The 23,860-nt window shown below is 40.6% G+C and overlaps 1 protein-coding gene across 5 annotated transcripts in view; it reads left to right on the top strand.

Annotated features, from left to right (window-relative positions):
- The window catches only part of IWS1 (interacts with SUPT6H, CTD assembly factor 1), a 47,224-nt gene that overhangs the window by 2,734 nt on the left and 20,630 nt on the right, over window positions 1-23,860 (top strand). For 4 of the 5 annotated variants that reach the window (XM_050752524.1, XM_050752526.1, XM_050752525.1 and 1 more), the window contains exons 2-5: window positions 1,341-1,456; window positions 20,025-21,093; window positions 22,165-22,354; window positions 22,870-22,927. In XM_050752524.1, coding sequence (XP_050608481.1) covers window positions 1,341-1,456; window positions 20,025-21,093; window positions 22,165-22,354; window positions 22,870-22,927 — 1,433 coding nt within the window. The remainder of the gene's footprint in view (window positions 1-1,340; window positions 1,457-20,024; window positions 21,094-22,164; window positions 22,355-22,869; window positions 22,928-23,860) is intronic. The other variant, XM_050752528.1, reaches the window with a different exon arrangement.

Raw genomic sequence — 23,860 nt, 5'->3', positions numbered from 1 at the left:
GCTGCTCAGGAGGCTGAGGCAGGAGAATCACTTGAACCCTGGGGGTGGAGGTTACAGCGAGCTGAGATCATGCCATTTGCACTCCAGCCTGGACAAAAGGAGCAAAAAAAAAAAAAAAAAAAAAAAGTAATTGTATGTAATACCTGTACATAGGTTAAGTACTAGAAGAGGTAACAGAAAAATAGCAGTTCCCTGACTTACTCCCTCCACCCACTTCACATTCTTTTAGCTGTTTGGGGTGTTTACCTGTGTATTCCTAATTCGTTCACTCTCTTGCTGCATCATTTTTAGGCATTCTCTAATGATGTTCTGTTATGCTAGGACATTTTAGCCTATGTGCCCCCTTCTCCCCTGTCTTCCCACTGTTGCAGCATAATTGTTAAACTTCAAAACTATTATTTTTATCATGACTGTATATTCTTCTTAGCTAAGTAGATTAGCTCATTAATATGATAGTATCATAATGATTCTTCTTCCCCCCCTCCATGTGGCTGCCTAAAGGAGAATGTGATTTCATTCTTATAGAACGTTTTGGTTTTCCTGTAGTTGACTACATTTTTAAAAACTTGCTTATTTTTATAAAACTGTTAAGTCTTCCTATCTTCTCAACCCTAACTTCCTCTCAATACGATTTTACTCTGTATTTTTAAAGCATTGGGGCTGGGTGTAATCCCAGCACTTTAGGAGGCAAAGGCAGGAGGATCGCTTGAGGCCAGGAGTTTGAGACCAGCCTGGACAACATAGCAAGACCCCATTTCAACAAAAATATTAAAGAAAGTTGGGTAACAGTTTTTATTTACAATTTTATATATGCTTTTCTTGAAGAAATTTTCAGTAGTTTTGGACTGGAGTTCCTTGTGTTCTTCATTTGTAAACAAATACTTACTGTATATCAGGTACTAGGCAGTGTTCTGGGCTCCAGAGATTTAGCAGTGAACCAAAATCCCTGTTCTTGTGGTACTTTCATTCAAGTGAAGAAGACCCACATTAAACAAAATAACTTCAGGTAGTAATATTAGAAGGTGGTAAATGCCCTGTAGAGAAAGACAGACCCAATTTTAACATGAAGTTGAAATAAATTGTTGACTTGGTGTTTAGTGTTGTTTCTTAAGCTACAAATTGTTTTTATGGTGTAGTTTTGCTGCCACATATTTCACAGTACGTGTTATGATTGTTGGTATTTGTATGAGTATTGTCTTATTCAAAATATTAGCATCTTTAGTTATGCTTCCTCAGTGGTAACTTTTGCATTTACGTTATTCTTGATTCAGTGTGTTCATTTCACTGTAGATGTCATTCATCTTACACCATAAGTTGGTTTTTGTTTTGTTTTTAATCAGATGATGGTGGTGCTACCCCAGTACAGGATGAACGAGATTCAGGGTCAGACGGTGAGGATGATGTAAATGAGCAACACTCCGGATCAGACACTGGAAGTGTAGAACGTCATTCAGAGGTATTGGCTAACCAACATCTTTGGGAGGGCTTTTCCCTTGCATTCTGTGAGACCTGTTATGTTATAGGAGTTACAGAATCTCTGTGACAGTTTAGGGTTTAATCTCTGAGAGAAAAGGAGCATAAGTTAATAGAAAACTGCTTGAAAAATAAATAGGGGTGGTCTGGTTACTGTTGAAATCACAGTGAAATACGTTCTGATTGGGTCACATTTCAAATGTTGGGCAGCTTTCAACTGTGCGTATTGATTCAGAAAATGGGCCTGGCCTTTGATATTTGGCTAAGTTTCCCTATTCTGCAATAATGTTGTAGTGGGGCATTGAGCATTTGCAATCTGAAGGAATACCACTTGAAGGTTACAGGGGTTATCACCTGTCAAAATTTATGTCAGCATTTGCCCTTCTCATTTTGAACTGTTATGGTGTGTATAAAGTATGTAATAATGTTTTTTTTTTTTTTGAGACAGTCTTGGCTCTGTAACACAGACTGGAGGTACAGTGGTGAGATCTTGGCTCGCTGCAGCCTCCGCCTCGTGTGCCCAAGACATCCTCCCACCTCATAGCCTCCTGAGTAGCTGGGACTACAGGCACAGGCCACCACATCCAGCTATTTTTGTTTTCTTGGTAGAGTCAGGGTTTCACCATGTTGGCCAGGCTGGTCTCAAACTCCTGACCTCAAGTGATCTGCCCGCCTCAGCCTCTCAAAGTGCTAGGATTACAGGCGTGAGCCACCACACCTGGCCCGCAAATATAATTTTAAGAGCTGTTTCTGTTTAATAATACGGAATAGTATTGGGTTTTGTGTACATTTTAACATATTTGGCCTAATACATAAATATTTCAGAACTGCTTTATTTGCCTTTCTGGTTATACATCATGTTAACAAGATAAAATTGGGAAATTTTTCAATAAATTCGCCTTAAGTCTTCAGTAGACATGACTGAAACAAATAGGAATGATAAAGATGGAAAGATATAAGAACTTTCTGTGCCTTATATTTTTCTTGATTACACATATGCAGAAAATTGTCCAATTTTTAGTAGGTATGATTAGAGATTATATTATTGACTCTGTCCTTTGACAGCATATCATACATTCAGCAAATATTTATTGAGCGCCTAATATGTGTCAGACTCTTTTTGCAGGTGCTTTGGACTTATCAGTGACTAGAAGTTAAAATCTTTCTCTTCTTAGGTATGTTTTTCCAGTAGGGGGAGAAAGACATTCAGCAATAAACTTTTTTTTTTAATTGTGTAGTTTGCTGGAAGGTAACATGCTGTGAAGAAAACATAATTAGAACAGAACAAAGGATGGAGGTCAGGCTTTGGTGTTAAATAGGGACCATATAGGCCTTTTATTAAGAAAGTGGCATTTGAACCAAGGTGTGAAGGGAGGCAAAGGAATAGCCGTGTGGATATGGACGTTAGGGGAAGAACTTCCCTGGCAAAGACCCCAAGGTGAGAGTGTGCTTGATGGCTTCAAGGAGCCAGTGTAACTGAAGTGGGGTCAGTAAGGAGTAGGGGAGGTCAGAGAACTAAATGTGGGTTTGGAAAAGGCTCATATATTTTGATGTCACTCAGGTATTTTTCTGTGCTTTTAAACATTCAGAGTAAATTCCAATATTTTAATTAATGATAGTTGGAAGTTACTTAATAATGTGTATGTTGTTACAGTCAGTGCATTTAGTGTGTGATATTTTAAGTTTCCACTTTGGAAACAGTATTCGGAGATTAACCACTGACAGTTTAGAACACAGTAGGGTAGTCATCTCATGGCCTCCTGGTGCAGTTACAAGTTCAGGTTACCCTAAGCATCTTTTTTTTTTTTTTAAAATAATATGGATTCTAAATCAATAAATGTGCCTGTTTGTGAAAATTTGGAAATCACAGACTGTCCCAGACTTAAACAATAGTTTGACTTAAAAATTTTCAACTTTGCCATGTTGCAAGTGCTGTATGCATACTTTGAGTACCCATACAACCATTCTGTTTTTCACAGTACTCAATAAATTACATGAGATACTCAACATTCTGTTATAAAATAGGTTTTGTGTTGGGTGATTTTGTCCAACTGTAGACCTTACCTCTGTTTGGAGCACATCTAAGGTAGGCTAGGCTAAGCTGTGATGTTTAGTGGGTTAGATGTATGAAATGCATTTTTGGCTTAATGATATTTTCAACTTACTATGGGTTTATCAGGCTATAACCCCATAAGAAGTTGAGGTGCTCCTGTATCTGTAAAGTTTAAAGAAAAAAATTAAAACCAGCATACTCCAACTACAGAAATGACTGTGAGCCTTTTCACATTATTTCTCCTGCAGTTTCATTCTGTCCCATGTATATGATGTGTATATATTTTAACTTTACTTGAGATTTTACTATATATATTTTGTATCTTTCTATCTATATCTATATATTTTGAGACAGAGTCTTGCTCTGTCCCAGGCTGGAGTGCAGTGGCGTGATCTCGGCTCACTGCAACCTCCGCCTCCCAGGTTCAAGCGATTCTCCTGCCTCAGCCTCCTGAGTAGCTGGGATTACAGGTGTGCACCACCACGCCTGGCTAATTTTTGTAATTTTAGTAGAGACAGGGTTTCACCATGTTGGCCAGGCTGGTCTCAAACTCCTGACCTTTTGATCCGCTGGCCTTGGCCTCCTAAAGTTCTGGGATTACAGGCGTGAGACACTGCACCCAGCCTATATATTATTTTTATGTCTTCACTTAAGATTATACTTTTTAGGTGTTTCCCTGTGTCATTGAAGGTTCTCAATAAGTGTAATGTGTAATGGTTTCACAATAAGCAGCATTACTTAGCAATTTTCTAATTGTTGTAATTTATGCTGTTTAGCTGTTAAATAACTGAAGCTGCCCTGAAGATTTTTGTACATAAACATTTGTGATTATTTTTTATTGTTTCCTTAGAAAACTGCCAGGAGAATTGAGATTAAAGAGACTAAGACATTTTAAGGCTCTTCATAGAATTCCTCTCCAGGAAGGTTATGCTAATTTGCTAAACCACTAGTACTTCAGGAGTGCCAGTTGTACTGTATATAAGTGTTGAGTTCTGTGTTAATGTTCTTTTGCCCATTTAAAATGACTTTTAAGAAGAAATTTTGTTTTCTCATTAAAAAAATTTTTTTTAGAAGTAATGGGATGTTAAAAGAGTACAGTTGCATTAAATGAAGCAGTGCAAAGGCCAGGCATGGTGGCTCATGCCTGTAATCCCAGGACTTCGGGAGGCCAAGGTGAGCAGATCATGAGGTCAAGAGATCAAGACCATCCTGGCCAACATGGTGAAACCCCGTCTATACTAAAAATACAAAAATTAGCCGAGCATGGTGGTTGGCGCCTGTAGTTCTAGCTACCTAGGAGGCTGAAGCAAGAGAATCTCTGGAACCCGGGAGGTGGAGGTTGCAGTGAGCGGAGATCGCGTCACTGCACTCCAGCCTGGCAACAAAGCGAGACTCACTGCCTCACAAACAAGAACAAAACAAAAAAGATGGGGCAGTACGAATTACAGGTCCAAAGCCTAAAATATACTAGTTTCCTATTGAGGCTGTAACAACTTGATACAACTTGGTGGCTTAAGACAACAAAAAATTATTATCTTATAATTCTGGAGGTCAAGTCCGAAATGGGTCTCACTGGACTAAAATCAAGGTGTCACAGGGCTGTGTTATTCTCTGAGGAAAAGCACATTTCCTTGCTTTCTTCATTTTGCAGTGGCTACCTGCATTTCTTAGCTGAGGCTCCTTCCTCCATCTTCAAAACCAGCAGCATAGCGTCTTCACAACTCATTTTCTGACCTCTTGTTTCTGTCATCACATCTCTCTCTTACTCTGACCTTCCTGCATCCCTCCTGTACGAACCTTTGTAATTATAATGGGGCCTACCTGGATAATCCAGGGTAATGTCCCTAGTTCAAGGTCCTTACCTTAATTATATCTGCACAGTCCCTTGCATGTAAAGTGACATATTCACAAGTTCAACATGGACATTTTTGGGGGGCCATTATTTTGCTACCATAAGATGGTACTCACAGCATAATTTTCCCAATATTGGTACTTTTTTTTTTTTTAACCCCTCGTCTGTATTTTAGAATTTAGGCTAGTGTTTTTTTTTAATTCATTTCATCTATAGTATTTACTCAGTACATACACACACACACACAATCTTTAAGATAGTGGTCAGTATAGGAAATACTTATAAGATTTTGAAGACCAGTAATTTTTGCAGGTTTCTTAACCACTTTATTAGGAAGCTCCTTTAGTTATTAAAAAAAAGAAACATTTTTTCTTAAAATAATTGTATATGTCTATAAATAATCTCGGACAGGTGACAGAACAAGTCTCATATCAGACTAAGAAAACAAGAGTTTACTGTAACACATGTATGTAATGGGCTGTAAATCTTTCTGTTTAGGGAGCTTGTTCTGTCCATCTGTCTTTAATGGGCCTGCCTAATGGCCATTTCTAATAACATCTCTGTTTATTCTTGTATGGTTGGCTTTATTTTTTTCTCCAAGATTTGAAAAACACTCAGTAATCAAGATAAATGATATTTAAAAACTCAAAATTAATGAAAAAAAATGAGCAAAATATCAAAAATTTGAAGTTAGGATCAGTAACAATGCTGTGTTGGTCTATATTTGAGCCAGAGGGAAAAGGAAAAACCAGTACCAGTTACCTTGTCTTCACATTTTAAATATTTTGTTCATCATGGGTTTTTTTGCATCAACGTTGATCTTTAAAAAGCACCTGTCTTGGGCTGGGCTCAGTGACTCACTCCTGTAATCCCAGCACTTTAGGAGGCCGAGGTGGGTGAATCACCTGAGGTCAAGAGTTGGAGACCAGCCTGGCCAACATGGTGGTGAAACCCTGTCTCTACTAAAAATACAAAAAATTAGCCAGGCGTGGTGACAGGCACTTATAATCCCAGCTACTTGGGAGCCTGAGGCAAGAGAATCACTTGTACCGGGAGGCAGAGGTTGCAGTTATCTGAGACCACGCCATTGCGCTCCAGCCTGGGCAACCAGAGTGAAACTGTCTCAAAAAAAAAAAAAAAAAAAAAAAAAGAATCGCCTGTCTTTTAAAAAGCAGCTTTTCTTTTTCCCCTCCCCTCCACTCCCCGTTCCTTTCCTGGCAGAATCTTACACGGTAGCCCAGGCTGGAGCATAGTGGCACAATCACAGCTCACTGCAGCCTCAACCTCCCAGGCTTAAATGATCCAGACCTCAGCCTCCCAAGTAGCTGGGACGATAGGCATGCACCAGTACACGCAGCTAATTTTTGTATTTATAGTAGCAGTGGGGTTTTGCCATGTTGCTTAGGCTGATCTCAAGCTCTTGGGCTCAAGCCATCTGCCTGCCTTGGCCTCCCAAAGTGCTGGGATTATAGGTATGAGCAACTGTGTCTGGCCCAAAAAAGGGCTCTCTGTCAAGATCGATTTACATACTATACAATTTACCTAAAGTGTGCAATTCAGTGATCTTTAGTATTTCATAGTAGCCCAGCTGTCACCACAGTCAATTTTAGAATTTTATCACGTAAGAAACACTTTTGCTGTTACCTTTCTAACCTCCTCTTCCCTTTGCCTACCCCTCCCCACCCCACAGTCCTCAGCAACCACTAATATACTTTCTGTCTCATAGAGTCCCTGTTCTGGACATTTCTTACAAATGGAATGATGAAATATGGTATTTTGTGATTTATTTCACTTAGCATAATATTTTCAGGGTGTAGCCATGTTGTAGCACATATCAGTACTTCATTCCTTTTTGTGGTAAATAATATTCCATTATATGGATCATACTACATTTTATTTATCCGTTCATCAGCTGATGACATTTGGGTTTTTTCTTTTGGTATTATGAAAAATGCTGCCGTAAACATTTGTATACAAAATTTCTGTGGACATACATTTTCAGTTCTCTTGGGTTTATTCCTAGAGAGGTAATTGCTGGGTCCTAACGTAATTCTGTATAATCATTTGAGGAACTGCCAGACTATTTTCCACAGTGGTTACACCATTTTACATTCATACCAGCTGAGTATTTAAGGGTTCTGATTTCTCCATACTCGTCGGCAATTATTACCTGACTTTTTGGGGTGTAGTTTTATTCTTTGCATTGGCTGTCTAGTTGTCCCATTGCCATTTGTTGAAAAGACTTTTCTTTCCCTGTTGAATGGTCTTGGCATCCTTGTTGAAAATCTGTTGGCCATAGGATATTTGGCTTCATTTCTGGACTTTAAAATCTTTTTCATATCTGTGTCTATCCTTGTGCCTATACTAGTGTATTAACTACTATTGCTTTGTAGTATGTTTTGATATTGGAGAGTATGAGTCCTAATTTTTTTTTTTTTCAAGATTCTTTTAGCCAATCTGGGTCCCTTGGAGTTACCTGTGTATTTTAGAATCAGTTTGTTGATTTCTGCGGAGATGTTAGCTGGGATTCTGCTAGGGGGATTGCACTGAATCTGTAGATCAATTTGGGGAATATTGCCATCTTGATAGTATAAGGTCTGTTCATCCAAGAACATGGGATGTCTATTTAAGTGTTTAATTGCTTTTAACAGTGATTTATAGTTTTCCGTGTATACATGTTGGATTTTTTTGTTACATTTATGAGTATGTTACTCTCTTTGATACTTAGTAAATGGAATTATTTTATTAATTTCATATTCATATTGTTCCTAAACATTTTTCCTACTATTTCTAATTTTATGACATTGCGGTAGAGGAACAAACCTTGTATATTGCTATTCTTTTAAATTTGTCGAGGTCCATTTTAGGGCCTAGCACATTGCCTATCCTGGAGAATGTTCCATGTGCTTAATAAGAATATATATTTTATTGTTGAATACAGGTTGTTTTTTTTTTTTTTAAACGAGCTCTTCTGTTACCCAGGTTGGTGTATTTGTGGCTCACTTTGACGCAGCGGGCATGTGAAAAAATTATGGCTCATTGTAACCTTCAACTCCTGGGCCAAGCAGTCTTCCCGCCTCAGGCTCCTGAGTTGCCAGGACTACGGCTGCGTACCATCATGCCTGGCTAATTTTAAATTGTTTTGTAGAGATGGATTTTGCTATGTTGCTCAGGCTGATCTCGAACTCCTGACCTCAGGTGGTCCTCCCACCCTGGCCTCTCAGCAGTGCTGGGATTACAGGTGTGAGCCATTGTGCCACGCCTAGTTCTTTAGATATCTGTTTGATTTAGTTGGTTTATAGTATTGCTGAAGTCCTCTTTCGAGCTTATGTCGAGTAATTCTGTTCAGCTGTGTTTTTCTCTTCTGTTTTGTGTGTATGTATGTGTGTGGGTGGGGGAGGGGGGCAGGGTCTCACTGTTGCCCAGGGTGGAGTGCCATGACTCAATCTCAGCTTACTGCAACCTCTGCCTCCCAGGTTCAAGAGATTCTTCTGCTTCAGACTCCTTAGTGGTGGCTGGGACCACAGGCATACACCACCACGCCCAGCTAATTTTTGTGTTTTTTGTAGAGATGGGGTTTCGCCACGCTGCCTAGGATGCCTTCTGTATTTTTTTAAACACTGAGCTCTGGGTAGGGGGTGGAGGAGTGGGAGTAAGTTAGTAACCTGAAATCCTTTCAGCTTGCATCTCTTGGCATGGGCTCACAAGCCAGCGCAAGGGTGATTAGGGCCCCAGTATTCTCAGTGTGGCCCACCCAAGGTAGAGCCTTCTTTAAGCAAGTAAGGGTTGGTCAAAAGATGGGAATCTCCACTTCTCAACCGCAGTCTTTCGGAACTTAGCCACAGAAACAGGCTTCGGGAGCAGGATGAGAGATGCTGATGCCCTGCTCTTTCTGGAAAGGAAGCCCTCTGACTGAAGCAGGATAGAGAGGGAGCTCTGTGTTTCTGGCTACAGCAATCTGGAGTGGCGTCAGCCTCACTGAATTGTGAGGTTGGAAGGAGGGATTGATCTTGGTTTAAATAGTCTCTTGTGGAATTTGTGTAGGCGTTTCTTCATTTGCCCTTTGCCATTAGGGCCATTTGTAGAGACTTTAAGTGGTTGTTTTTAATAATTTTCACTGGGGAGAGGGTCAGTAGAACTTCTCATGCTGTGATGCCAAAAGTCCTTGTTTGGCTTGATGTTTATCTCTTACAGATTGGTCAGACTTTTGCGTATTCCTCAGTTTAAATCCCAAAGGGACCCATTATGCTTCTCTTGTCTGTTACTGCAATCTGTATTGGGCCCATTGAGCTCTTTCGTCTCAGGGAGATTCCTCTGTGTGTGTGTATGGGTGAGGTCCTTTGGGTCCTGCCTGTGGCCACACCTCCACAGAGAGCAGCCTTGTGTTGCTTTCCTGAACAAGAGATTCTTAGCAAGCCAGTTGTGGATATTTGGGTGCATGCCTGTATATTAACAGGACATTTAGCGTCTTGGTTACTGAGCATTAAATGAAATGCTAGTAACACATCCTCCCTATCGTTGATGACCAAAAACAGCCCCTTGAATTTCCCACTAACCCGTTGGGTGAAGACCCAAAACCGCCGTTGGGTTGAAAACACTGAAATGGACAAATGAGGTGTAATAAACGTAAGAAAGGAAGCAAGAAATACTCAACAATGTAGAAAATGAGTGATTAAACTATAAATAGGACGTTTATAAGAATGGCAACGCACTATTGGAATTGTTTTCAAAGAATAGTGACATGGAGAATTGAACATGTTACTTGTGATGCAGCATTTTTTTGGAGGGTGCCACTTCCTGTTGGCGGGAAACCTCTGGGGCCAGCAGTGTCCCTGCTTGGGCCTCGCTGGGCTCCGGTCTCACTTGGACTCTCCCTGCCCGTTCGGCCTGGCAGGCTGCACTTGGTTTTTGCTACCGGCCTCTGCCAGCAAGACAGGTACAGAACGGCAAGAGGTGTGGGAATGAGCCGAGTGCAGGGTCTGGGTCTGGTCACGGCACACAGCCAGGCAGGTCAGCTGCTGCAGCAGGCGGGCAGCTCCAGGCACTGACACAGGTGCCGGCTCCGTGCGAGGCTGCAGCTGGACCCAGTGTGCCACAAGCAACTTCCATAGAAGGCGCCAGTGTCCAGACTAGGGGGATGTGGTGGTGCCTGAAAACTCAGATGCCAGGAACTGCAGAGCCCCAAGGGTGTCACAGCTCGGTTGTTCCCACCGCCCAGGGCTTGGCAAGCAGGTGCGTGTTACAGCCCTGCTTTGGAGAGTCCCGAGGTCTGGGCTCTCGAGAAGCACTACAGCTCTTATTCATTCCTGCTGCCCACAGTGTTGGCGAACGGTGGTGTGTCACGCCCAGCAATTTCTTCTCCCCCATTGCTGGGTAAGCAGGAGGGAGGGGTACAGTGTTACACCCCTTTTTGAATCCTCCATTTGGTGGGTCCCAAGTGCTTTTCCTGCATCCAAGAAGAATGAGGTTACACGGACAACTGAGAGTGAGCAGGGTGGAGAAGAGTTTTATTGAGCGACGGAACAGCTCAGCAGAGAGGGGACCTGAAGTGGGCAGCCCCTTCCCAAAGGTGGGTTGTCCCCAACTGTGGCTAACTCTGGAGTTTTTGTAGACTCAGAACTGGGGAGATACGGGCTGTAGGTAGCCTTGGGAAAGGCAGCATTTGATTAGTTAAAAATTAGTCTTATTCCGAAAGAACCACTAAGGAAAGAGCAGGCAAACGAGAATAAAGGTTCTCACTCCGGTCAGGTGCTCTAGCAGCTCAGCTTACTGCGTTTAAGCTATGTTTGACTTGAAGGTCATGTTTCACCAGGGACCCACCGCTATCTGCCTAGGAATTTGTCTGCTTCCTGCCGCTATTACTTGAAAGATACAGGCCATTATTGTGATTCTAGGTCCTAGTTTAATTGTTTTAAAATAAATTTACACAGAGAAGAGATTGAAAGGACTAAAATGTAAATGATGGTGATCTTTGGGTGTGATTCGCATTTGTTTTATTTCTGAAGTGCTCATTAATCTTTCAAATCAAAGGGAAAATAATTTGGTAGAATACTATGACATTTCATATGGTAACCCATTTTTATAAGCATGCAACAGCTAACTCAAAATGTACTAAAAAATTTGAAATTTAGAAGAACCTTGTGAAGAGCCCTTTCATGTAAAGATAAACCTTTCTTTACTAGCTGTTTTTTTTCCTTTTTAAATTTATCTTTAATATATATTCCCGTACTAAAAAATTGTAACTATTAGGTATCAAAGTGTCTTTTCCTCGTAGATTAGTTGGAAGGATACATGGAAAGGTAGTTTCTTAAATTTGAAGGAAAGGTATTGAAGTTTCGATTTCTCAATCCAGAAGCCTGTAGAAGTTTTACACATCTGTCTTTGAAGATTTTGTATTCCCAACTACCCCTGTACCTCATGTGCAGCCCGAGATAGTTGACATTTATTTCTCTGTCCCCAACTGTGTTATTATATGGTTTCCAAATCAAGTTAATTAAACTTTTTTTTTTTTTTTTTTTTGAGACACAGACTCACTCTTACACCCTGGCTGGAGTGCAGTGGTGTGATCTTGGCTGACTGCAACCTCCGCTTCCTGGGCTCAAGCAATTCTCCTGCCTCAGCCTCCTGAGTAGCTGGGACTACAGGCATGCGCCACACACCCAGCTAATTTTTGTATTTTTAGTAGAGATGGGGTTTCACCCTGTTGGCCAGGCTGGTCTTGAACTCCTGACCTCAGGTGATCCTCCCACCTTGGGCTCCCAAAGTGCTGGGCCGATGGGTGTGAGCCACCGTGCCCGGCCAGATAATTAAACCTTTAGATTGGAATGCACTTCCCAAAAAATTGGCACTATTGCTTAAGTTTATTTAATGTGTGAAGATTTATTATTCATGTCTTTCTGTAAACGTTTTTGAATGTTGATTGTTTACTAGGCATAGCAGTGCAAACTTAAAACTTTAAGATGTCTGTGTGGGTGCGGCAGACCTATAAATAGGTGACTACAATATAGTATGTCATTGTAGCAAGGATACATACCAAGCACTGAGAGGAAGGGAGGATGGGCTTAGTAGCCATGATATTTCAGCTCACAGAAGGAGAGACATTGCCAGTTGGAGAAACGGGTTAGGGGTGGCGGTAATTCTGTCTAGCTAGAAGAGCAACAGATACAGGGCCTAACATTAAGGAGGACTTGATATATTTCAGGAATGATTGTTGTGGCTAGAAAATGGAATAGCTTAATGGAAAGTGATGCTGAATAAGTAAGTTTGGGTAGATGGCTTCACACCTTTTGTGGTAGGAGATAGGGAAGAAGGGGGGAAACTCTCTAAAAATCTTTTTGAATAGTCATCTCTGGAAGTGTAACTTTTTAATAAAGCAGTTTGAGCACCAAGCAGAGGGGTGGCCGTCAAATGTGACCTAGTTATAACTAGTTGCCGATTCTAGTTTTTGTTATTTTTACCATATATTCTTTTAGACAGTATTTTTGCCAGTTAGCTGTGTGGTTTTGTTTCAGCTGGTTTCTGTTTCATGGAAAATGTATCAGAGGAAATGCATCAAAGGAAATGCATATCTTAACATCCAGAAGCGTGTAGATTTCATCTGTGTATAAAAGTGCCCTCCCGAGTGTCCCACAGGAAAAAATGGAGTGTGAGACATTGAGGAAGATGTTGTTTGGAAATGGAACCTGGCTTCTCACGGTTTTTTGACTGTGAGCAAAGCACAGTGGGCCCCGCCATCTGCCCTTGAAGTCAGTGACAACGCCGTTAGCTCCAGCATTACTTGAATTGAGTAAAGATGGCAGTCTGCTCTTGTTTGGATCTTTCCACCAGGGGGTTGTGTTAGTATAAGGAAAGCATCCTTATGGGGAGGACATCAAAACAACTGAAAGATTTGTCTTGGCCATTGCTGTCCTATATCTTATTAGTTCTTTTGATTCTGTCTACATTTTCCTTTGTTTTTGTTTTTAGTCTTTGTCTCTGATTCTAATAATGTTTAATGCAAACGTTATTTTCCATTTGTTTTATGTTAAGCGTTGCTTGTGGGGTTTCTTTTTCATTTTAGTGAGTATATTTTGAGTGTCTTTTTTATGCCGCAGGTAAAAGATAAATTTTTACAGAATAGCCTCGGATCTTAAGGTCGGATCTTAAGGTCGGTGTATCAGATAAATGTAAATAAGTGTGTAAGTCACCTTTCAGTGAAATGTGAGCGTATAAGATGCCATGGGGATATGAAGGGAGGGAATGGCTAACCAGGTCAGCAGCCGTCACGGGATGTATTTGAGCTGAGTCTTGAAGGGGGGAGCGTTTTGTAATTAATTAATGAGATTGTGTTATTGATGGCACATAACATTTATTGAACGCTCACAGGCTCTGTGCTAACTGCTTTGCATGCTTTTATTCCTCAGAACTGCCCTCTACGGTATAGACACTATTCCTAATTCCATCAGATCAAGGACATGGAAACTTTGAAGAGTTAAGAAAATGTCCTTTGATCACGTAGTAGAAAGTAACAGAGCTGGGGCTTGGACCTCAGGTCTTTCTGACTCTAAATTCCACGGCCTTAACTGTCACATTATCTTGCACAAAGTCTGTTCATTCTACCTAGAGAGAAAGATGGAAGAGACTTCAGGAGATGAGTATTTCTGGCAAGTTTTTAGGCATGAAAAAGACAAGGTACAAGAGAGAGACTTTTGGTAAAGGGAACAGCATTTGTAAAGGCGCAAAGTTAGTAGTTCCACTCTACTGAAACTGGAGTAGAATTTCCGAAATGTGGTCAAAATCATGTGGACCACGTGTCAAAATTCAGATTCTGTGACACGTTTCCCAGATACGCTGAATTAATATCTGTAGGTGAGAAGCACCAAAAGTTTGTATGGTTTTCTCCAAAGTTCCCCAAGTGATTTTTGTGCATACTGAAGTTTGGGAACTGCTGCTGTAACACATAGGGTTGATGGTGAGTGGAAAGAAGTGAGTCTGAAGAGGTAGGCAGGAGTTTGCATCATTATCATAAAATCCTAAACTTTACTGGGAGGCCAAGGCAGAAGGATAACTTGAGGCCAGGCGTTTGAGAGCAGCCTGGGCTCCACAGACTCTGTCTCTACAAAACAAAAAAAATCCGGACGTGGTGGCACGTGCCTGTAGTCCCAGCTGCTTGGGAGACTGAGGCAGGACGATCTCTTGGGCCCAGGAGTTCAAGGCTGTACTGAGCTATGGTTATGCTAGTGCACTCCAGCCTGGGTGACAGAGTCATACCTTGTCTCAAAAAGACAAACCAACCAAACAAAAAACAAGGTTTGTATAGATTTTTTTGTTGTTGTTGTTACTCATCAGGAGTGCCTTTGTTTCTGACTCTTATTCTAAGATCAACTTTTGATAGACAAGGGACATTCTGGTTTATAGCTTCATTATATTAAGTGTGTGCTTGGGAGTTTGTCAGTGTTGCAGCACTCCAGGAACTACGTTGGATTGACAGCATTATGTTATTTTACTGCAGGGTTTCTCAGATTCTTTCGTGCTCATTAAACTAATACGCATTGACAGAGTCCTGTATGATAGTTTCAGCTGTGTCTTCTGGAACCCGGGTCCAGTGAAACATGCTTTTGGACATGCTTCTGTAGATACTTCCTCATGGAATTTACTGTGTGGCTTAGTGGTGAGCGTTTTTCCAGTTTATAATGGTAGAGTAGTATATACAACATCAAGTACTTTGAGTTTGACACTTCTGACCAGTCAAGAAGAAACAAAGTGTCCTGAGTTATTTGGGTCTGTACAAGTTTCCATTTGACAATGTAATACTTTGAATACTTTACAAATTATTATTTGATTTATAGCAGTTTTATTTACTTGGCCGTTTAAGAATGTCAGTTATCTCTCTGTGTATTGTGGCCCTGGTCATCATAAGTGTAGTTATTCTTTGTATACTGAGATAAACAAGATTGTTTATTATGATGGATAACCAGTAGTTGTTTATAACTGCAGTGTGATTGATGGCTAAGGAAGGAGGTATGAGGCATTATAGATGTTTCTTTTTCTTTCTTTCCTTCTTTTTTTTTTTTTTGAGACGGAGTCTTGCTCTGTCACCCAGGCTGGAGTGCAGTGGTGCGATCTTGGCTCACTGCAGCCTCCGCCTCCTGGGTTCAAGTGATTCTCCTGCCTCAGTCTCCTGAGTAGCTGGGACTACAGGAGCGCGCCACCACGCCCGGCTAATTTTTTGCATTTTTCGTAGAGACAGGATTTCACCGTGTTAGGCAGGATGGTCTTGATCTCCTGACCTCGTGAGCCACAGCGCCCGCCGGCATTATAGATGTTTCTAAAGCATCTAAGGAGCTTCTGACTGCTCGATTTCTTTTACCATTACCACTAGGAAATGTCTTACATTATTTTAAAAACTACATTACATGTCAGTTTCAACTGTTGATTTGTTGTACTCATGTGACTTTTAAAAAAACTGTCTTTTGGATTTTTTTAAGCTTGCAATTTAATTGCCAAAACCACTCTAAAAACTTTAGATATTGTTTTGATAACTTTTAAGCTTAACTGTATAATTTCCAGCATACTCATCCCAAATTCTGTGGTGTCGTCGTCTAAGTGTATTCTTTAGCTTGAGTGTATCAGACTAGTACTTTTTTACTGCAGTTATTTCTCCCCTTTTTTGCCCTGTCGTGCCATACATAATGCTGTGTTTTCATGAAACTCATAAAAAATTAATGAAGATTCGTAAATTTCACAATCATTGTCTTATGCAGTGTCCTTGTAGGGGTTGTTTGTTTTGGAATGCTACACCATGCATCAGGAAACCTGGGGTAGAGTGTAGCGGGTGAGGTTTAGATGACTGCCCAGTGTCTCTCACTTCTTTGGGAGTGACTCCCAGTGCTGTGCCCCGATCCAGCTGTAACTGATTGAGTCACAGTTTCTGATGTTGCCTTGGCCAGTTAAGTCGTCTCTCTTGGGGATTTATAATTTAGATTCTAGACAGTTTATAGCTGAGTCATGTTACTGATGGTACTTTAGTAAAATGATCCTTGAGTTCCCTTTTCTAAGCTCTCTGTGCTGCATTGGTACTTAACCTTCCCGAGTGTTTAGTCATTCAACTCACTTTGATCCTGAGAAGATTGTTCTTTTTTTCGGGACTTAGCTAGAGATGATTTCTGTTGTTTCAACTAAAATAAATCAAGTCACACATAGACATGGCCTTAGAGTTATGTGATGGGTTTGTCATGGAGAGCATTCCAAAAGCCAATTGCAATTTTCCTTTTTGCCTTCTGCTTTAATTGCCTCTGCTGGCACTGTATGCCTCTCCCCACCCTCCCATCTTAACTCAGCCATCACAAACTCCATGCAAACACGCCTGTTGTCTGTACACCCTTTTTTTTTTTTTTTTTTTTTTTTTTTTTTTTTTGAGATGGAGTCTCACTCTGTCACCCAGTCTGGAGTGTAATGGTGCGATCTTGGCTCACTGTCTGCACACCTTTTTTTTTGCAGCTCAGTTTCATATAGATGCACTTCCAGTGCACTTTTGAAATATCGTACTTTGTGAATAGTGCATGTTACACTATACTGTTACGGTGTGCTTGGCTGGCTCCTCATTAGCAACTCGTAAGGTCAGGCCCTGAGACATACTCAGCCTGGTGTCTTGGCGTCTTGCACATAGTAGACATGAAATACATTCTTGTTGGATTAATTTTTCCTCATCTTATGTTATTCCCACTTAACGCCTTTATTACTAATTTAACAAATACACATTGAGTATCCCTTATCCAAAATGCTTGGAATCAGAAGTGTTTTGGATTTAGAATTTTTTCGAGTTTTGGAATATTTGCTTATACGTAGTGAGCTATTTTGGCAATGGAACCCACGTCTAAACACGAAATTCATTTATCTTATAGCTTGAAGGTAATTTTATACATTATATTAAATAATTTTTCACATGAAACAAAGTTTGTATTAGGTGCTTATGTTTGGAATTTTCCACTTGTGATGTCATGTCCGTGCTCAAAAAGTTTCAGATTTTGGAGTTGTCTGAATTTTCAGATTAGGAATGCTCAAACTCTACCTAGTGTGTGTATGTACTGGAGAGCATTCTGCACTCTGAGGATACCTTAGGAAAACAAACCAAAATATGTCTGCCTTCCTAGAGCTTACAATCTAGATAGTTCAATTTTCCATCTGCATTCTTTTAAATTATGAAGTATGGCTAAAGTAAACTTTAGGCAACATACAGAGTATTGTACTGTAATTGTAAGATTCTATGATATCTCTCGAGTCCTAATACCGTTTTAATAGATAAGTGCCTGTTTCAGTGGGATAATAGAGCTTGTGACTGACAAGGAATCCAATACAGTACTGTGCTGAGTGCCCGGTGAGAACTCAAGAAAATGTATTTAGGGATTTTGAAAAGTTTATGGTTTTGGAAACATTTCTGAATGTGCTGTATTTCAGTGACTGTGTATAGCATTGACTCTTTCTTTGCAATGCTGTGCTACCATAATGGTGATAAAATATTTTAAAAACTCTTCAAACATTTGCCTTGTAGGCTTATTTTATAATTTTTCATATTATTTTTGAATTTGTAGACACAGCATACTTGGGTTAGTAAAAGTATGGGTTTTATGAGAACATTTTCATGCCATTTATCCTGTCATTGACAAGAATTATCTTGTCAGTTAACGGTTTCATAGCATGATGTTGGCCATAGGTATTATTTAAAGGCTCTTTGGTCCCTTGAAAATAGTCTGTGGTAGGTTCACATAGCTTCAGTCATGTATCTAACAAATATTTGGCTCAGTAAATTTTTAGAGGGAATACCCAAACATGGAAATACTTTCACTTTTTAAGCTAGAATATTGTTACCATTTATTTAAAGTTGAGCTACCAGATGGGGACAAAATTCACTGGATCCTAAAACACTTGTTGTTAGTATTTTGGCATGTTTAATTTTGTATATTTTTCCTCTGCATTTTAAAAATCATAGCTATAATATGCACATATCAAGTTTGTGCCCCAGAGCATGTTTTCAGAGTAATTATTTCAAGTAACATTATGTGTTGGTGTAGTTAGATGAATCACGTTCTCCCTAAAACTTAAGCTTTCTTATTTCTAGGGTTACTAAACACAGGACCATGACTACTGTAAGCCTCAATTTTGTTATCATGAGAAGTACCATAGGAGAGAGCCTATTGTGGTATTGGCTCTTACTGGCTACTTAGGAAATGCTAACTCCTCCTTTCTTTGTTTGCTTAAATTATCTTGGGAGAAGGTGCCCATATGTTATTTGACCCTTTAAATAAAATTAAATTTTATAGTTTCTTTTCCCTTAAATAATTTTAACCTTGGCCGGGTGCAGTGGCTCAAGCCTGTAATCCCAGCACTTTGGGAGGCCAAGACGGGCGGATCACGAGTTCAGGAGATCGAGACCATCGTGGCTGACACGGTGAAACCCCATCTCTACTAAAAAATACAAAAAACTAGCCGGGCGAGGTGGCAGGCGCCTGTAGTCCTAGCTACTCGGGAGGCTGAGGCAGGAGAATGGTGTAAACCCGGGAGGCGGAGCTTGCAGTGAGCTGAGATCTGGCCACTGCACTCCAGCCTGGGTGACAGAGCGAGACTCTGTCTCAAAAAAATAAATAAAATAATTTTAACCTTATAAAACCCAAGAATATGTCTATGTAAAAGAACTTGGTTACATGTTTGCTAGTATTTCTTTGAAAAATGGAGTTATTTATTTATTTTTATTTTTATTTTTGACAGAGTCTCACTCTGTCACCCAGACTGGAGTGCAATGGCACAATCTCAGCTCACTGCAACCTCTGCCTCCCAGGTTCAAGCAGTTCTCCTTGCCTCAGCCTCCTTAGTAGCTGGGATTACAGGTGCCCACCACCATGCTCAGCTAATTTTTGTATTTTTAGTAGAGACAGAGTTTCACCATGTTGGCCGGGTTGGTCTCGAACTCTTGACCTCAGGTGATCCACCACCTCGGCCTCCCAAAGTGCTGAGATTACAGGTGCGAGCCACCACGTCTGGCCTAGTTATATTTTTACAAAACAGAAGTATGTATGAGAAAATTCGCCTTTTTTAAAAAAAAAAAATCTGGCTCTTCACAGTCAGTTTTCTATAGTAATCTGAGAGCATGCTTTACAAAGTTGTTTTAATGAAGGCTGGTTATATTTCCCCATTCGGGGATCCAGATAAAACCATTTCACAGATTGGCTTTCTGTAGGGGTATTTCTATATAGGTATAGGACAAGAATTCTCCATTTAGGTGCACATATTCTCATATTTTAAAAAATTGGCCGGGTGCGGTGGCTCGTGCCTGTAATCCCAGCACTTCGGGAGGCCAAGGCGGGCGGATCATGAGGTCAGGCGATCGAGACCACGGTGAAACCCCGTCTCTACTAAAAATACAAAAAATTAGCCGGGCGTGGTGGCGGGCGCCTGTAGTCCCAGCTACTTGGGAGGCTGAGGCAGGAGAATGGCGTGAACCCAGGAGGCAGAGCTTGCAGTGAGCCAAGACCGCGCCACTGCACTCCAGCAATAGAGCGAGACTCTGTCTCAAAAAAAAAAAAAAAATCACTGAAAAAATTTAATGTTTTACTATTAAAGGGTTTTTTGTTTGTTTGCACTTTCCTAATTTTTTTTCACTTTGTTTTTCAGAATGAACCTAGTGATCGAGAAGATGGCCTCACCAAAGGACATCATGTGACAGACTCTGAGAATGATGAGCCCATAAATCTTAATGCTAGTGACTCTGAAAGTGAGGACCTTCATAGGCAAAAGGACAGCGACTCTGAATCTGAGGAACGTGCAGAGCCTCCCGCAAGCGATTCTGAAAATGAGGATGTCAATCAGCACGGGAGCGACTCTGAGAGTGAAGAGACCAGGAAATTGCCTGGGAGTGACTCTGAAAATGAGGAGCTTCTTAATGGGCATGCAAGTGACTCAGAAAATGAAGATGTTGGGAAGCACCCCGCCAGTGATTCTGAGATTGAGGAGCTCCAGAAGAGTCCTGCTAGTGACTCTGAAACAGAAGATGCTCTAAAACCTCAAATCAGTGACTCTGAGAGTGAGGAACCCCCAAGGCACCAAGCCAGTGACTCCGAAAATGAGGAGCCTCCCAAACCTCGAATGAGTGATTCTGAAAGTGAGGAGCTTCCTAAACCTCAGGTCAGTGATTCGGAAAGTGAGGAACCCCCCAGGCACCAGGCCAGTGACTCTGAAAACGAGGAGCTTCCCAAACCTCGTATCAGTGACTCCGAAAGTGAGGACCCTCCGAGGCACCAGGCCACTGACTCAGAAAATGAAGAGCTTCCCAAACCCCGAATCAGTGATTCGGAAAGTGAGGATCCCCCAAGGAACCAGGCCAGTGATTCTGAAAACGAGGAGCTACCCAAACCCCGAGTCAGTGACTCTGAGAGCGAGGGGCCTCGGAAGGGACCTGCCAGTGACTCAGAAACTGAGGATGCGTCCAGACACAAACAGAAGCCAGAGTCAGATGATGACAGCGACAGGGAGAATAAGGGAGAGGATACAGAAATGCAGAATGACTCCTTCCACTCAGACAGCCACATGGACAGAAAAAAGTTTCACAGTTCTGATAGTGAGGAGGAAGAACCCAAAAAGCAAAAACTGGACAGTGATGAAGATGAGAAAGAGGGCGAGGAGGAGAAAGTAGCGAAGAGAAAGGCGGCGGTGCTTTCCGATAGTGAGGATGGAGAGAAAGCATGTAAGGAACTACCTCGGGCTGTTTATCAGTGGCTTTATTCATTGTGTGAGCTTGTAACTGTGGAATGGTGTATCCTCTTGGTATGTCAGATCTGTAATCTGTTGCTCAGCTTAATATTCTAAAATATCACTAGGACACTCATTTCCCCTGGTTATCATTAGCTAAGCTTAATAGTAAGTTTCCTTTGAGTTCTGTTAGCATGTATTAATCTCTGACTGCCTCAAAGTGATAAACCGCATGTCAATAGGAATATAAAATACTCAGACTTTGTTTTAAACTGGAAGAGGTAATGTTTCAAAGAAAAATGTTTACGTGAAAACCCCTAACTGTATTCAGTGTGAGCTGCGGGTCTCTTTGACACTTAGTTCACTAGATCCCATCCAATCAGTAACTGAGCTCCCACGGTTGTTAAACCTTGTTGAATATTCAGATACAGGGAAACTTTGAGGGGATTCTATTTAGAGACACCATCTCTCTCTGGAGTGTTTCAGTCTCCGCCGCGACCTAAGACTCCATTTTCACAGATAGTAAGTTTTACTTGTTTACTTTTTTATGAAACTTATCTTTGGAAAAGACATATTTCATTATAACCTGACAGTTCTTATAGGAGAAGGAAAAGGTACCAGACATGTTGCCGATTTGTTAAGGAAGATGGGAAATTTGAAACTGACCAGCAATGATAGAGGAACGTGGAGACTATTCCTAGAAAGAAATATGTAGTCCTTTTTAGTTCAGTTGCTACTAGGCAGCATAGAAAGGATGCCAATTTTGCCCGTCAATCTAGTTTTAATTTTCTTGATTCCCCAAAAGGAAAGGTGACTGCTTTTACGTTGATGATATCTTTCTTCATCTTTTGGCCACTTTTTCTTAAGTAAAATAACAGAAAATTTGTAAGATGACTCTAAATGAGCCATTTAGTTATTTTAAAAATTCTAAACCATGTGTCAGGAGGCCCTTTGATTGAGATTTTTTTTTTTTTTTGCCACATACTGCCATTTTAAAGCATCTGTTATGCTTGGTAATACAATGACCATGATAAAATAAAATTAATGATGATTTTCTTTTCAACAGCAGCAAAGAAGAGCCGTGTTGTCTCTGATGCAGATGACTCTGACAGTGATGCTGTATCAGACAAGTCAGGCAAAAGAGAGAAGACCATAGCATCTGACAGTGAGGAAGAAGCTGGGAAAGAATTGTCTGATAAGAAAAATGAAGAGAAGGATCTCTTTGGGAGTGACAGTGAGTCAGGCAATGAAGAAGAGTAAGTGACAGTGTAACATGAGTTTTTGGGGGTTCTTAACTAGGCAGTACAGAGGGGTCTGTGTTGTAATACAATATGTCCTGCCTAATTGCATGTCTTTGGGGATTTAGTATTTTAGTTCCTGAACTGAACACACTACAATGTGGGTGAATCTCAGAATTCATCTCAGAATTAACATGTTAAATGAAAGAAAGCAAAGAGGACATATGTGATTCCATTTACATGAAGTTCAGTAGGCGAAATTTATCTGTGGTGTTGGAAGTCAAGGTGGCAGTTGTCTCTAGGATGTTGAAATTAGGGGACCAGCTAGAAGGGGCCATGAGAGAACTTTCTCGGGAGGCTACATGAGTGTATAGGGTGCTGGTTACATGAGTGTATACGTTTGTTAAAACTCATTGAACTGGACACTGAAGATCTGCACATTTTACTGTATGTAAATTCTATTTTTTAAAAAATGGTTCCTATGCAAATGAGAAGAAAGCAAATGAATGTTTTTATATTTGTCTACTTTCTAGAAATCTTATTGCAGACATATTTGGAGAATCTGGTGATGAAGAGGAAGAAGAATTTACAGTAAGTATAAGATGGAAATATTTCCTCCTTGGCTGTGCTTTTTTTGTTGTTTTTATGGCAGTGATGTAATTATAGATGATTCTAATAAGTAGGATGTATTCAAGAGAAAAACATCTTTGCGATGTATTCAGGAGAAAAATCTAGAAGAGGGATTCAGGAAGTAAAATGAGCGGGTATATACAAAGGCATAAAAGGAAGCTACTGGGCAAAATTGAATTAAGGGGGAAGGGACACATTGAGACAAAGGCACTTAATAATGCTAAAGGGCAAGATTCACAGTAATTGGGGAACTTCCGATTTTCACAACGGCATTCTGGGTGATTGCGCTAACCCTTCTGCCAAGCACAACTAGGAAAGCTAGACAAAATATACAGAAATCTGCTCATTATCTAGGAACAAAGTAGCAAAGAATTACTAAGCCAAGAGAAACCTAAAGTGGTAACTCTGTTTAGAAGTGCTTTTTCTGTGGGGGTGTTTACCTGTCAGGCCAAGAGGCTACTCATATTTTTGACAACCTCAAGACTTGGGGATAAAATTTAGAATTCGGGGCCTATTGAGGTTAGGGGGCTTTGTAAACCCCATACTCTGGATTGAGACTTCAGAGAGCAGCACCATTGGGTTCAGGGGGAAGTAAAATAGCCTTTGCTCAGATTTTAGGCCATCTTTGAATCTTCTGGCAGACTAGAGAACCTCAGTCTCAGAAATAAGATGACAGTGGTTTAAGTTTTTCATATATACAGTACAATATACAAAAATAACATTAAAAGGAAACTAGTAATGACAGACAATAGAAATAGACTTAGAGCTCTAGATATAGGAATTTTAGATATCACCTTAAATATGTTCAGGGAGATAAGAAACAAGATTAAAGATGTCAGAGCAAACAGTTTAAAAAGGAGAAGGCAAATTTGGAAAAGAACCAAGTAGAAATTT

This window comes from Macaca thibetana, chromosome 12 (assembly GCF_024542745.1).
Source record: "Macaca thibetana thibetana isolate TM-01 chromosome 12, ASM2454274v1, whole genome shotgun sequence".
Classification (NCBI taxonomy): Eukaryota; Metazoa; Chordata; class Mammalia; order Primates; family Cercopithecidae; genus Macaca; species Macaca thibetana.
The sequence above is the reverse complement of the archived record's forward strand: the minus strand, read 5'-3'. Positions and strand labels throughout refer to the sequence as shown.